Source organism: Poecilia reticulata, linkage group LG8 (assembly GCF_000633615.1).
Source record: "Poecilia reticulata strain Guanapo linkage group LG8, Guppy_female_1.0+MT, whole genome shotgun sequence".
Lineage (NCBI taxonomy): Eukaryota > Metazoa > Chordata > Actinopteri > Cyprinodontiformes > Poeciliidae > Poecilia > Poecilia reticulata.
In genome coordinates, this window is record NC_024338.1 from 17,649,122 (window position 1) to 17,663,761 (window position 14,640).

General features: G+C 38.2%; 1 protein-coding gene across 1 annotated transcript; it reads left to right on the forward strand.

Annotated features, from left to right (window-relative positions):
- The first annotated feature begins 478 nt into the window (after positions 1-478).
- On the forward strand, positions 479-12,943 carry hsd3b7 (hydroxy-delta-5-steroid dehydrogenase, 3 beta- and steroid delta-isomerase). Its single transcript, XM_008416327.2, has 6 exons — positions 479-733; positions 3,053-3,208; positions 6,416-6,524; positions 9,504-9,603; positions 11,093-11,255; positions 12,357-12,943. The coding sequence occupies exons 1-6, from the start codon at positions 571-573 to the stop codon at positions 12,767-12,769; spliced, it is 1,104 nt and encodes a 367-aa protein (XP_008414549.1). The 5' UTR covers positions 479-570; the 3' UTR covers positions 12,770-12,943.
- Positions 12,944-14,640: the final 1,697 nt, after the last annotated feature.

Here is a 14,640-nt window from a genome sequence, read left to right on the forward strand (position 1 = left end):
TTTAAAAAGTATAAGCAGAGAGACCAAAATCTAAATTTAAGTGGAAATTTTGGTATTTCAAGAACTAAAATGACAATAATTCATATAAATAACAGAATATAAAAAGAAAAAAAAAATCAAAATCAGTTTCTTTCAAAAAAAAAAAAAACTTAAGAAACTATAACAAAAACTGCAGGTGTGTGTCTGTGTCTGGTGAAGTTTTGGTTAAAACATGTTTGTTTTTCATTCACTTGGTAAAGGATCCAGAAATTTTACTCACGTCAGAGCAGCGTTACGTCATAATATTACTCAAGTAAAAGTAAAGAGTACAGAGTAGTAAAAATACCACTAAAAGTATTTTATTTTTTTCTAAAGAGTTACTCAGGTAAATATAAATGTTACCACCAAACTCTAAAAAGACAAATTTATGACAAAAACAGCGCTTTCTACACGTCATAGATCAGGTGGTCACCGCTGGTCCCTCCCAAAAAGGGGCGGAGCTTGTCCTGCAGATAAGGCGCCTCCGCCGGCTGTCAGCTGTTCTTCGTGCAGACGCAGTGAGCGCTCAGAAAGCTCAGTCTCTGCTCCACCATGGAAGAAAACAAGCGGACGCTGGTCTATTTGATCACGGGAGGCTGCGGTTTCCTCGGCAAGCACCTGCTCGATGTTTTGCTAGAGAAAGAGGAGAAGCTGGCGGAGGTGCGGGTGTTTGACCAGCACATATATGCTGGGTTTCACCACCGGAGGAAGACAGGTGAGAGCAGCGACCTTTCTTTTCTTTTCTTTTCTTTTTTTTTATTTTCTTTTCTTTTATTTTCTTTTGTTTCTGTCGCAGTAATCTTGTTTGAAACCTGAGGAGTGCTTCGTTTTTAAGTCTGCTGGCTTTTACAGTGATGTATAATAACTGGACTGCGCTTTTATGATTTAAGCAGATTTGAAAATAAACATGTTTCTGTACATTCAAATATCGAAATGTTCAGTTGTTTGGTTTACAGTTAAATATCCTCATTTTATTCAAAAAAATACACTCATTGGTTTTTCTTGCGTGTTGAAATTAAAGATGGCATAAATATCCCGCTGTTTTAAAAGGTGCACAGTGGATTTTTTTTTTCTTCTGCAGCTTCAACTTCCTTCCTATATCATATGAGCAAAGATGAGCTATAATTAATCTCTTATCTATGTTTGGTTTTCTGTCTGCTCGCATCATTTGCTTCATGATCACACGAATAACCTCTGAGTAGCTGAATAAACGAGCCATTCCGTCCTTGTTCGGGTTTATTCAGTCATTATGAAATGTGACTGCAGCGTGTTGTGCTTCCTGATGACTGATCAGCAGTTTTACCAGCTCTGTGCTGATGAGATGAGAAAGGAAAAATTAAATGCTGGCTTGTGTGTTCAGCGTTTTAAAACTGGTCTGAACTGGTAAAACATTTGCAACCGATTCTCTGAGCTGAGGTTCAAGAGTCCAGTTCCTTTCTGGCTGGTTTTTTTTGCTTGCGTTGGATTAAATAACAGCAAGTCAAGGACGAGGCATGAGAGCAGAGATAAACCAGGAGTTCAAGGCCTTGCTTCAAATGATAACACACTTCTTCACTCCCAGGCGAAGTCTACAAGATGGACCAAAACACAATAAAATAAACTCCAAGGTTGCTTTTGTTTATTTGAACATTATTTTTACTAACTTTTTACACAATATTTTACATGGGAAACTAAATTTGGAGGCAGTGCAGCATCAATAATCCTCCCATGTGAAATGAACGGAACATGTAAAGCATTTCCAGTCAAAACCACAATATAAAAACAAAAACAATATAACAGTTTTTTGTTTGTATTGCTTGAAAATGTTTGTTTATGTGAACATTGTCTTAACTTTTAAAATTATTTCACATGGGGAAATTGAGTTTGGAGGCTATTTGCGCCATTAATAATAATCAATACAAGAAGAATTTTGAATTACAACATTTAATTTCCCTTTGGGATCAATTAAATATCTTATAATTTGAATATTGAATGAATAATCCTCGCATGTGAAAAGCATTTCCAGTCAAAAGAAAGAATAAGGTTTGCTGAAAATTACATAATAGTTTTTGTATTTATTGCCTCTTTTGTCTGAAATTTTCTCCGATTACGAATTATTTACATTATTTGCACGTTTTTATAACTTATACGTAAATAAATCTAGTTTATTTAATGATTTTACATAATTACAAGGTAAAGTGAATCATATTTAAGTTCCATTTATAATCAACATTTGTGAAGTTGGAGGCTAGAGATCTTTTTGTGTAAAATATGTGAATTACGCAGTGAAAGCTTCTGTAATCGTAACATGAGGCTAATACGTTTTTACCTTTTGAATAACGGCTTTTTGTATCCTAGCAACACGAAACAGAAGACAAAACCGGATACGACGAAGCACTCTTCAAAATAAAACACTCCCTCTTTCCAAAAATACATTATTTTCGTCATGCGTAGAAATCTAGATTATCATCAGCTTTTATGTGAATGAAATTTAGCGTTAGCGTACATTTCTGTGACGTGTTTGACTGGACATGTTGCGGATTTCGGGTTTATAAGTGTCGAAATTAATCCGTTTAGCGGTTAGCTTTAGCCACCGGAACCAGATTATGCTACATAGAAGAGACCGAGAAATTTACCTGTTGCGTAAAACAGCTACGTTACATCTGAAATGTTTACATCATTTCAGATTTTACCTCATTTATTTCAACACAACTAAAAGCAGTATTGCGCAATAATGAACCTGTACATGTCAGGGTGAGTTCATCTGATGGCCGTCATATCTCGTTCACATTTCAAAAGAAAGGAGCGGATAATGTGATGGAAGACTATTTCCTCTTGAGCTGATAAGGAAACAATTACTGGCAAATGTGCAGTTGCAAGCAAGCAAGAATGGAAATTTTGTAACAAGGAAGTGAACACGTTTGTTGACAAACATCCCTAATTATCCTTAGTAAACCATCTATGTCTTTTTCCATTATGTCCTGAAATTCTTTGGAAAACATTTTGTTTCCTTGCATGCAATAATGGGTGTATTTGCTTCCTGTTTCTTATGCAGATGAGGTGGAAGTGACTTTAATCCAAGGAGACATCACAGATTACAACAGCGTGTTGGAGGCCACCAAAGGGGTCGACGTTGTAATCCACTCTGCCAGCCTGGTGGATGTCTGGCACAAAGTCCCAGCATCCCTCATCTACTCCGTCAACGTCACAGGTACGTCCCGGAGGTGGCGTGACCTGAATGATAACAGGAAGAAAGGAAATGATTTCTGAGGAAATCCACACCTTTGGGTAGTGACAAAGGATGGCGTGTCCGTGACGGGATCAAAACGGAAACTATCAGGAAGTTGGATCATATTTTTCCCAGTTAGTTCCCTAAAAACTGGAACATATCACTGGTTTAATGTTGGGATTTGTTTCTATACTGTAACCAGATTCCAGGAAATGATTTTTTTTTTTGTTCTTCATAAAGTATTTGTCCTCAGGAGAAAATAAATGCCATGTTTCAGAGGTAGATGGAGTACAAAAAATTGCACTGTAGTGAAAGTAAAAAGTAACCATATGGGAAATTACCTTTGGTTAATTATCCATGTTGAAAATTGACCAAAGGTGATTTGGTTAATTCAGGTAAATTTACTCGAACAACTTTTTTCCCCAAAAAGTTCAAGTAAATGTACGAGTAATAACTAGTTACTACCTGCCTCTGCAGATGCTTTTGTTTTTCCTACGCACTGTTTCTGAGGAAAGACTCTTGCAGGTTCAGTTATAGTGACGTCCAATTTTAGCGTAACATCAAAGGAAGTTGTGTTAAAGAGAAAACATTCACAACATGCAGTCACGCTCCATGACGATCAGGATTTCGAAACACTCCTGCGGTTCAACGATGTTTCCACAACTGAAGCTTTAACTGCTCGCTAGTAGCTTGGTGGTTTTTAATCTGGCAAATTACTTCATGGGAAACCACAAAATTCTCTCTGCCCAAGCGCTTAAAAAAAAAAAATAAATAAATAAAATCCTTCCAGATGTTTTTTGGCAATAAGTTAATATTTATTGGAGTCTGGATAATTCAAAAATCTTTCAAAAGTAACGTCACAAATGAGCAGGCACTGCCCCTCATCTTGTAACCCTAGCAAAGCTCAGCCCGTCACCTAGCAACCCCAGGAGAGTTCCGCCCGTTACCTAGCAACCCCAGCAGAGCTCCAGCACTGTTGGTCAGTTGGTTTTATTGCTGTATGTGCTGTACAACGGCTGCTGGAAAAGACAAGTGTTTTGTTGTTTACTTGGCATTAAAAAAAAAAGAAACACTTACTGCGTTTTGGTTGCTTGTGCTTCAGGCTCCAATTCTGCATGTTTTGTAGCCATTTTCATGTGTGAGTGTAAACGTTGAGCTGGGTGGGCGTGGCCAGCAGCAGCTTGTTTGGATTTAAAGTGATGAGCGAGCTCATTGTGAACTGAGCAGACTAAAATCTCACTATCTGAAAATGATTTTGTGCAAAAGAAGTAATGAACATGTTTTGTAAAGCCTGTAAACCCACCCTACCCTGTTCAAGGAAGCGTAATGGGTCACGTTTAGTGTTCAAAAGTTTCCAGCAAAATAGTTTTAGCAGCTTGGCTTCCTGAGCAGGGAGGGAACATTTCCACTCACAGAGCCACCATTGACAGGAACCACGTCAACAGATTTACTCAGGTTTCAACGCATTGGGGGGAAAAAAAAGAAAGTATCTGACATCGTGCTTCATGCTCCAAACTCCAACAAAACTAGAACTTTGCACGAATCCCAGACCAGAAAGTCGAATAAGAGGTTGAGAACTGCTGAATCGACTCAAACAATGCAAAAGACCATGTCTTAGATGGAGAAGATGAGATTTCAGCCCCATTAGGTTGATTCCCAAAGCGCCATGAGCATAAATCATTGCACACAGTGGAGTTACTGTTGATTTTATTATCTAATTTATGGGAAACTGTGAAGCTGATGCTTCTAGAAACACACAGAAGTTGTTTGTAGGAGAGTAATTGAAACTAGAAACGAAAGTTTTCTCTAAAATTTTGCCGTCTGTAGTTTCTGCTTTGGTTTTATTTTCAATAAATCCCACAGAGTGACTCATCTGTCTGTTTGTGTCCAACAATGCAGCACAAACACAGTATTTTGTATTATTGTCAGCCTTATCTTTGAAAACACATTTCTGGGAATATCTTTGTGTCTGTTGCACATAAATGGCTCACAAAAGCAGGATGGCTAAAATCAAACATGACGCCTCATTAATAAAGAAAGAAACTCAATTCTATTGTTTGGTTTTTAGATTTGTGCTTCTCAGCTGGACTCGGGCGACCGGGTTGGATCAGATAGGAGTGATTCAACAAAACGGACAAAAGATGCTTTTGTTGTCTGTTGGCTGACTGGGCTTTATGAATATCCCTTTGCACAGCAGCAGCAGCAGCAGCAGCAACACAACAGATTCATCCTGAGTTGACTAATTAGAAGACTGATTCCCGCGTTCATGAGAATCCAACGGTGAGGTTTGATTCCGACTTAGTTTTGCTTTATTTAATAAAGCAAAGTGGCTCAACCTGGTTTCTCATTCAGTTATGATTTTAAGGAATGACAGACATTCAGAGAATCCTCCCTGGTTCCCCAGAGCTCCTGCTTCTCGTTAACCATTTCCTTCCAACCTGAGATAAAAAGCCCCTCTGGGTTTCAGATTCAAAAGTCCTGCGTCGCAGTTCAAATCTTTGTCGTCTGGAGCTCTAAAAACCACGTTGGCACCTTTTATTTTAGTGAGAAGGAAAATAAATATTTGATTTCAACGTAATAAATAAATAATAATATATATATATATATATATATATAATACATTGGTTAAAATATCCAATAATTTCTGTTGGAATCAACTCACTCACTCACTCTTTGGTTACCTAGCAACCCAGTCACTCTTTGGTTGCGTAGCAACGACCTGGTGAGTTGGCAGCAGCGGACCATGTTTTTAAGTGGATCTGGTTGTGGAGCATAAAATAAACTTCTTTTTTTAAAAATTAACTCTGCTATACTTTAATCTAGTCATCTACTGCCAAAGAAAATTTAAAATGTAACAGAGGAATCAGAGTCCAATGTTGCAAAATATCAGATGAGTAATAATAAATCTGCCGTTTTCAATGCCACAATAAGACGTTTCCTGTTTCCTGTCGTCGTTTTGCGTGTTTCTTTCCAACGGCTGTCCGGCTTCGATAATGGAGTCCAGATTTAGTTTGAGCGCAAACGGGGGGTGGGGGGGGAAAGGCCTCCAGTCCGCATGTGGATCCCAGACCGCGATTTAATCTGCTTTTAACTTCTCATCCGGGAAGAACAGAGACGCTCATTTGTTTCAGTAAGGCTTTATTTAATGTTGAGTGAAATTTAAATGTTCTTTGTTGATTTTGCCGTCAGGAACGGAGAACGTGATCCGAGCGTGCGTGGAATGTGGCGTCGAGCGCCTCGTCTACACCAGCAGCATGGAAGTGATTGGACCCAACGTGAAGGGCGATCATTTCAAGAGGTAAACGTCATTCCTCATCATTAGCAACTGGAAAAGTCCTCTTTGATGTTCCCTCTGTCTCTCTTCTTTCTGCCATGTGTTTTCCACATGGCGTTAATCCAGATGTTGTCCGACCGACTTCCTGTTTTTCTGGGAAAACAAAACAATAATAATGTAAAACATGAGGGAAGGACAGGATATGATTAAGACTGGGTGGCTTCAAAACCATCATAACTCAAAGTATGAAAAATGTTCATCAGGAAGGCTGTGAACTTCATTTAGGGGTGTCCAAAGTGCGGCAGGGGGGCCATTTGTGGTCCTCAGAATGCATTAGTGGGGCCGCTGACTACAATTCAAGACTGGTGTAAATTTTACCAGGCATTTCACAAGTTGTAGATTAATATTTCTTGTTTATGAGAAAACCAGAGAACGTGTGTCAAAACTCGAGGCCCGAGGGCCAAATCCGGCCCGCCTGCGCCTGTCACAATAACCAATAAATCAATTTATTACACGATTAATTAAAATGACCTCATTTTCTATTTGCATGATTTATAGTTTTTCTATTTCTACCAAAAACAAGACAAGTGTTTTTTTTGTGTGTTTTTTTTTGAAGGACAGTTTTGTTTACACTTTGTCTTATTCTTATTTGTTGTTATGTTCATTTATTTTGGATATTTAAAATATCTTCCCTTTAAGAACATTCATAATCTTGATGAAACCCAAAATAACCTTGGAGAGTTGACCCAAAAGTTTTATTCAAATTGAAAAATTATTTATTAATCCCAAAGAGAAATTAAATATAAGAAATTCTAAGCCTTTTTTTAATTTTAATAAGACAAAAATGAAGATATTTTGGACCTTTCATGAATTTCAGATCAATTTTCTGCAGAAGTCACACCAACTAATTTCTGCAGCTAAAATATTCCATGTGTACTTTATTGTTTTAGTTTGAAAATCAAGTATTTTTCACCCACAAGAACTTTCTACTTTACAATTTTGGTGCCAAAAATATTTTTTTAGGGGAGACATGAAAGCAGCAGCCTGCAGTCTGTGATGTTGTGTATGATTGGTATTTAGCGTTACCGTACAGACGCCGTCTGCGGCTTGTATTGGAAACATTCCTCGCCCGTCATCAAATCGTCATGCAACAACAGTCGCGCCTCTGTGTTATTATTATTATAAACATTCCCCTCAATCACCAGCTTCGGTTTATTTCCAGCTACACTTGGCGCCTTTGACTCTTGTTTTGACTTCACATTTGGAGGGTGGATGTTTAGTTCTGGGTCGGTGTGACTAAACGACATGCCGTCTGCACACGTCGGCGTCGTTTTCGGAAGAGACGTCCTGCCCTGTGATTAGCCGACCACAACCAACATGCATGAGAACAGGTCTGAGTTTCTGCGACGTCAAACCTTGTGATTAGTTTCCATCCTGCTGATTCTGGAGAGAGAAAAACGTGACGCGTTGCAGATGAGGTTGACTTGGAAAAAGGGGGAACTTCAGGTCCGTGTCATGTAAATATAGCTGCAAAATCTGACTCATGTTTTTATTTTTAGTGCATTTTCAAAATGTGTTCTCCTAAAAAAAAAACAAAAAAAAAAAAAAAAAAACAATCTCACGAGTGTTTGGCTGTACTTCCTGTAAAGTCGCTATTCTTAAATGTTTAAAAACTGCTAGCGCTAGCAAGTTGAAACTACTGACAGGCCACAAAATGTATTAAAATAAAAATTTTAAAATTTGTTTGATTCTTTTTTTTTTTTTTTTTTAGTTTTTACTGCTCAACAATAAACGAAAATGTTAACAAAATCTGCACACCGGTAAAGATGCATAAGATGAAACTCGATTTAGAAAGTTTTTAGCTTCATCAGTCGTTTTCTGTTTTGTTTTGCACATTTTTTACTATTGTTGACGTCTGGTTAGGGGCCGAACAAAATCATTTCAAGGGCCACAAATGGCCCTCGGGCCACACGTTGGACACCGCTGGCTTGAAATCATGAACCAAATTTGTATATCTATCAAACACGACCTTAGTAAATACAAACCAATCAAAAATAATAAGAATTTTTGACCCCTGAACTTGACAGTGTATCTGAGAAAACTGGAAATGAGTCCAAACTTTGACTAGGCCGCTTTCAAAACCTTAGTTTAGTTCCTTGTTTTTATTTGAGTCTTTCAATTGAATCCAAATAAAATCCTTTCATGGCTCGAAACAGCATTTTATCTTCCAGCAGTCAATTTAAAACTTGATCTTTCTGTGTTTAGCCTTTAGCCTGAAACATTTCCAGCAACAAAAGTCAACAGAGATCATTAAGATCTAAAGAAAACAAGAGTCCTGGAGACGCAGAAGTTTGTTTTTTCTAAGTTCATCCTTATTCATCAATTATTTTCCCCGTTGCGGTCTTTGAGGTGAGTTAACTTCTGGATCAGACAGGCTGCTTGTTTTTCCTCCGTGGTATGTTGATATTTAAGAAAGCTTGGCTGCGTTTGCCTGCAGCAGGTGAGGTCATGACGTTAATGGTGATGGATCGCAGTTGCAAGATAAAACTCAGTCAGAATATTTATAAAAAGAGGTGGGTTACTTCATTCGAAACGTGCTGCGGCAAACCTCTCCGCCTCGCATCCCGGCAGCGTCTCATCAGAGTTATTCAGCTTTTCCCCTGATGGTTACAGCATGAAGTTATGGTGAAACAATGAAGCTTTGTTCGCCCTGAAAGAGACGTGCGCTGATTCAGGAACGCAAACTCAGAGCGGTCCAAAGGGCTGCGCAGGATGAATGTTCTGAAAATGTTCATCGATCTTTGCAAACGTTTGTTTTGACTGAAGGAATTTGCTTGAAATGCATTTTTCTCATTCAGGCCAAGAGTCAAAGGAACTTTATCTGCTCATCCGACATGTTTCCATGATTATACGTGCAGAGAAACTCCCAGCAGCCCTCGCCTGATATTTACATTAAAATGAGATGATTTTCAGAGTTTTAAATGTGTTTTTTTTTCTTTGCAGAGGAAATGAAGACACAAAATACGAAGTGAAGCACACCATGGCGTATCCCAAGAGTAAAGCAAAGGCGGAGAATATTGTCCTGAGAGCGAACGGCAGTCAGGTAAGACTTTGTTTTCAGAGCTGGACGGTGGCTGGTTACATTTACCCGAGTAACTTTTCGGTATCAAATCTACTTTCAGGGGTATTTTTACTTTTACTTGACTAAGATTTGTGGATTATTTACCCACTGCGAGAAACTTCATTAAGTGAAGAGTAAACATGTTTTAGAAAAGAATTTCACTAAAGATATCTGCAGTTTTTGAAAAAGTTTCATTAGTTTTATATTTACAAAATCGAATCTTTTGCCTGATGAAATTATTTTCATTTTGGTTCCTAAAATGCTGGGTGGGTGTGACGATGTCATTTTTACATATTAAACCATCTGTGTTTTGATTAGTTACTCAGTATTTGAGTAAAGTTTTTGCCAAATTATTTTTCACTCTTGAGTATGGATATTTTTCACTTTTATTTGAGTACAAATGTACTGAAATATACTGAATCGCTGCTCTATCGCTACTCTTACATGAGTAAAATTCCTTCTGAATGGAGAAAAAGCTCGTTTTAACCAAAAATTCACCGGATAAACACACTTTTGTTAAAGCTTTGTAAGTTTTAAGTCGAAAAGTTCTTTTGCCTGATTTTGTAATCATGTTATTTATCTGAAATATTTTCATTTTTGATATTTTAAAATGCAAAAATTTCCACGTAACTTTTATATTTTGACGAGTTACTCTGAGCTTGAGTGACGGCTACTTTTTAGTTTAGAGTAAAAATACGTGGAAGTAATTCTGCTCTTACTTGGGTGTAGCTTCTAAGTGCTCTGCTTGTTATTTGAAGAGCTTCTTTCTGCCCTCCCTGCAGGGCGAGTGCATGAAACGTCACATTTGAGCTGTTGACGTCGTGTTTATTCACTGTAATGTAATTATTCGAGATCATTTCTCCAAATCCCTGCAAAACTGTTGAAGTAAAGTTGGCTTGAAACTAAAAAACATGAACAACTGTGGTTTGCTTAATCACTGTGGAAGGCCTGGTGGGCTTCACAGGGGGGTTTTCCTTGAGCAACGTCGGCCACAGAATGCGCCTCCACCTCCCTTGTTGCCTCACTGGGATGTTATTCTGCTTTATGCAATCCAAACCCAACTGACCCATTTAGGAATGTTTTTTTTCTTTTCTTTTTTTGAGGTTAAAGGGTTTTCTAACAGGGGTTTGAACAACCAAGAATCAGCGCACAGCTTCAGTTGTCACAGCTAGAAACTCGATCAGGCGTGAAATCTGGGTTTAATGATGAGCTCAAACCTGAACCTTCACATAAAGACTGTTACAAAGTCGGCCTCCTATAACCTTCAGATTAAAGGAGTCGGCAAGATCTAGAGAAACGCATAAAATGCACATACACATATTTGACGTGTATTGATGATTTTAACGCTGGTAATTAAAATGTAATGTCTGTTACTTGTTTTTAATTCTTGTCTATGTGATGTTTTCACGATGTAAAGCACTTTGTTGACATGTGCAGTATGAATGAACTTGTTTGTTTGCGTTCTGCGCAGGTAAAGGGTGGGAAGTGTTTGTACACCTGTTCGCTGAGACCGACGGGGATCTACGGCGAAGGCCACCTGCTGATGAGAGACTTCTACAACCTGGCTGTGGAGAGGGGAGGCCTGGTCATCGGCGGCGTCCCAGAACACATCGAGCACGGCCGAGTCTACGCAGGTAGAAACCTCCATGTCCAAAGACTACAATCTACTTTTCCTCCAGAAGAGCAGCTTGCTTTTGGTTTTCTTTTTCTTTTAAGCCGGTTTAGTGCATTTCAAGGTACAGCAACTTGCATTCGGGGCAAAACCGGAAGCGGAAGTAAATGTAACAGCAGCACTTCCTCTGCGTTTCTCAGAAGGTTGTTAAGATGTTTGCACTTGATAATATTCATATCAAGATCAAAGCTCTTGAGCAGCTGCTAGAAACGGATGTGTAAGGAAATAATTAGGCATTTGTGAAGAGGAACAACTGTAGAAATATTTCACATCGTTCTGTGTTTTATACATTATTGATCGACAAATGATTAAATGCTACATGGCCGTTTTTTTTTTTATCTGTAGTTTTTTTTTCCTGTATCAGGAGAATTAACATTATTTCCATAACATAGATACTCTGGGTTTAAAAAAAGATTAAACTACAACAACCTAAACACTAATACGTTGTCTTAGACAATCGATTGGAACAAATTTTAATCTAATAAATTATTAATTGACAATTTATTGTTTGCATCCATAGTTTGTTTTGCGACACATTGGGACCATTGTACGTAGATTAATAAAACCAAAAAGGAGGAGTAAGTTTCTGCCAAAATAGTCAGAAATTTTTTAATTGTTAGAACTTTTCTAGAAAAAATTTGGAAATTTCAGAGTTTGAAAAATCTAAAATTAGCTACAGAAAAACTGAGAAATTTTTATGTTAATGTCAGAAATTTTCAAAAGCTGAAAATTCTTGACTTTTGAAATTCAGTTTTTTCTAGAAAAATTTGTTTCTAAAGTGTGGTGATTCAGCTGTTTGCACACAACGCCGTAATTAACCGTTCAAAGAGAGCATCAAATCCAGGGTGGATATTTTTCATGCTTCTGCCATTACTCAGTTTCAGAGTTAGTCAGGATGACCTCCCACACACGCCTACTTCTTGCATCTGAAATGTTTTCTTTTGATGTTTCGATCCTATCAACCTTGTAGTTTTTGGCGAAATGTCTACATTTCTCATGTGACTGACTGCTGGAGAGACTTGAGAGAGCAAGTTGGTATTTACCCCTCTGTTTGTGTTGCTAGGTAACGTCGCCTGGATGCATGTACTCGCAGCTCGAGCCCTGAAGATGAATCCGGAGAAAGTTGGCGGCGAAGCTTTCTTCTGCTACGACGAGTCGCCCTACAAAAGCTACGAGGACTTCAACATGGAGTTGCTGTCCGAGTTCAACTTCCGTAAGGTCTGCATGCCGGGAATCGTCCTCTGTTTCCTGGCCATCCTGAACGACTTTCTGCGCTTCATACTGAGCCCGTTCTACAACTACACGCCGCTGCTGAACCGATACACGCTGGCGGTGGCCAGCACCACCTTCACGGTGGAAACGGACAAGGCGCAGAGGTATTTCCAGTACTATCCCCTTTACGACTGGAGTCAGTGTCTAGCGCGAACGCAGTCGTGGATTAGAACATTCCCAATAGACAAGCAAAAGGACAGCTAGCTTCACCTGGGCCACTACAAAGTCTTTTCACACGCTGCTATGTAAATGAGCGGGATCCAGATCCAGAAGGACTTGTGTTTCTTGAAACACCCTGACCTGCCAAAACCTGCAGGTGCATGCAGACGCTGATGAAGACTGAAAATAAAATGTTAAATCACATCTTAATCACAAGAATACACCATTTCTGGCTTCTTCAGTAGTGTGGTGGTCTATAAATGATATTTTATATGAAAGATTTCCTTAACGGACTGCAAAAGATTAAGTAATTTTGGTCTGTAAGTTATAAGAGTTTATTTTAATGATATGCCAATAATTTGGGCAAAAGAATCAGCACCTCTTTCTTTCCAAAGGATGTTTTGGGCAAGAAAAACCCCCTATTTTGGGCAAAGAATGACTTTAGGAAGGTGGAAACAAAGATACGGGAAAACATTTTGCTCAACTGTCAAATTATTTCACTCAGAGCTAGTACTTTTTTCATCCACACTAAGCTTTTTTTTTTTCAGTCAATAATTCCTTAATATTGATGGAAAAGTTCTAGTTCAATTGTGCCGTTACCTAGCAACGCCAGCCAAGCCCAGCCCGTTGCCTAGCAACCCAGTTTTAGTTCCACAGCAGATTAATTCACTTATAACATGGGGAAAATGTCTCGTTAATAAGTGAAATAATTTCCCAGTTGAACTTTATTAAAATGAATATTAAGGAATTATTGACCTAAAACAAGCTCCTATTTTTTTTGCTGAATAGCTACTTGTAAGTTAGTTTTGTATTATTTCAAGTATAGTAAGATGTTTGCACTAGAAAATAGACAAGAAATCCTTGGTAAGGTTTTGTGTTTTTGCAGTGAACAAACCACTGAAGGAAAATTTAGCACCTCTGACTGAAATATTGAGCTCTTGTGTCAATATCTGTGTTCCAGACCTGCCTGTCATTCAGTAACGGTGTCATTGCCTTACCTTCCAGAATGTATGTTTGAGCTTTTCCCTTTAAAAATGCAAATGTATTACCGCAATGATGCAGTTTAGTGATGTAATTACTCGTTTTGAAGGCGCTAAAAACGCTCATTGGTGTCGTTAAAAAGAAAGGCGGGTGCTGTCTGAAAGTCGGACTGGATGGTGTAAACTTGTTGACTGCTGCATTTCAAAAGCAAATGCAATACAGTTTATGGTAAGCTATAAAATCACGTATCATTCAAAATGACTTTTCTTTTCGGTCGCCTTCATTCTGAGTTTATATGTTATGACCAAAAGGACAAACAAGCATTGTTTATTTTGTAAATGTGTATTAAATATGTTTTATTTAACATCATATTCAAATTTGTTTTTGTTTTTAGTAATCTTTTTATAATTATAAATAAAGAGTAATTTATTCTTCATGTGCACCACTGTTCTTTTTTTCTTTTTTTTTTTACTTTATGGACATCATTCATGGGTGGCTTTTGGTTTCGTTGCCACTTGGAAACTGTGTTTTATTTGTTCATTTCTTTGTTTTTCATTTGTTTCTATATTCCACTTGTTTCCTTTCCACCCAGTAACAATGTTGTCTTCATTTTCTTGCTTCCCTGGAAACAAGGCAGCGTGTTTACATAATTTTCTTATGCAATGGGCCAACTCCCATTTAGTCTTGTAGAAACTTGCCACAAGATCCAGCTGGGTTACATTTGACCAGTTTGACTAAGCCAAAGTGAAAGGGAGTTCCTGGGCAGAGAAATGATCATAATGTTTGCAGGGAGTCCCCCTGTTCCCGAGGATTTCCATAGCAACTGTAACTACAACAGAAAAGTGAGACAACGGATTGATGGAAATAAATATTCACGTTCTGTCTGGAGACTAGCAGGGCTGAAGGGATTTAAAATATGATTTCAGGGACGTGTT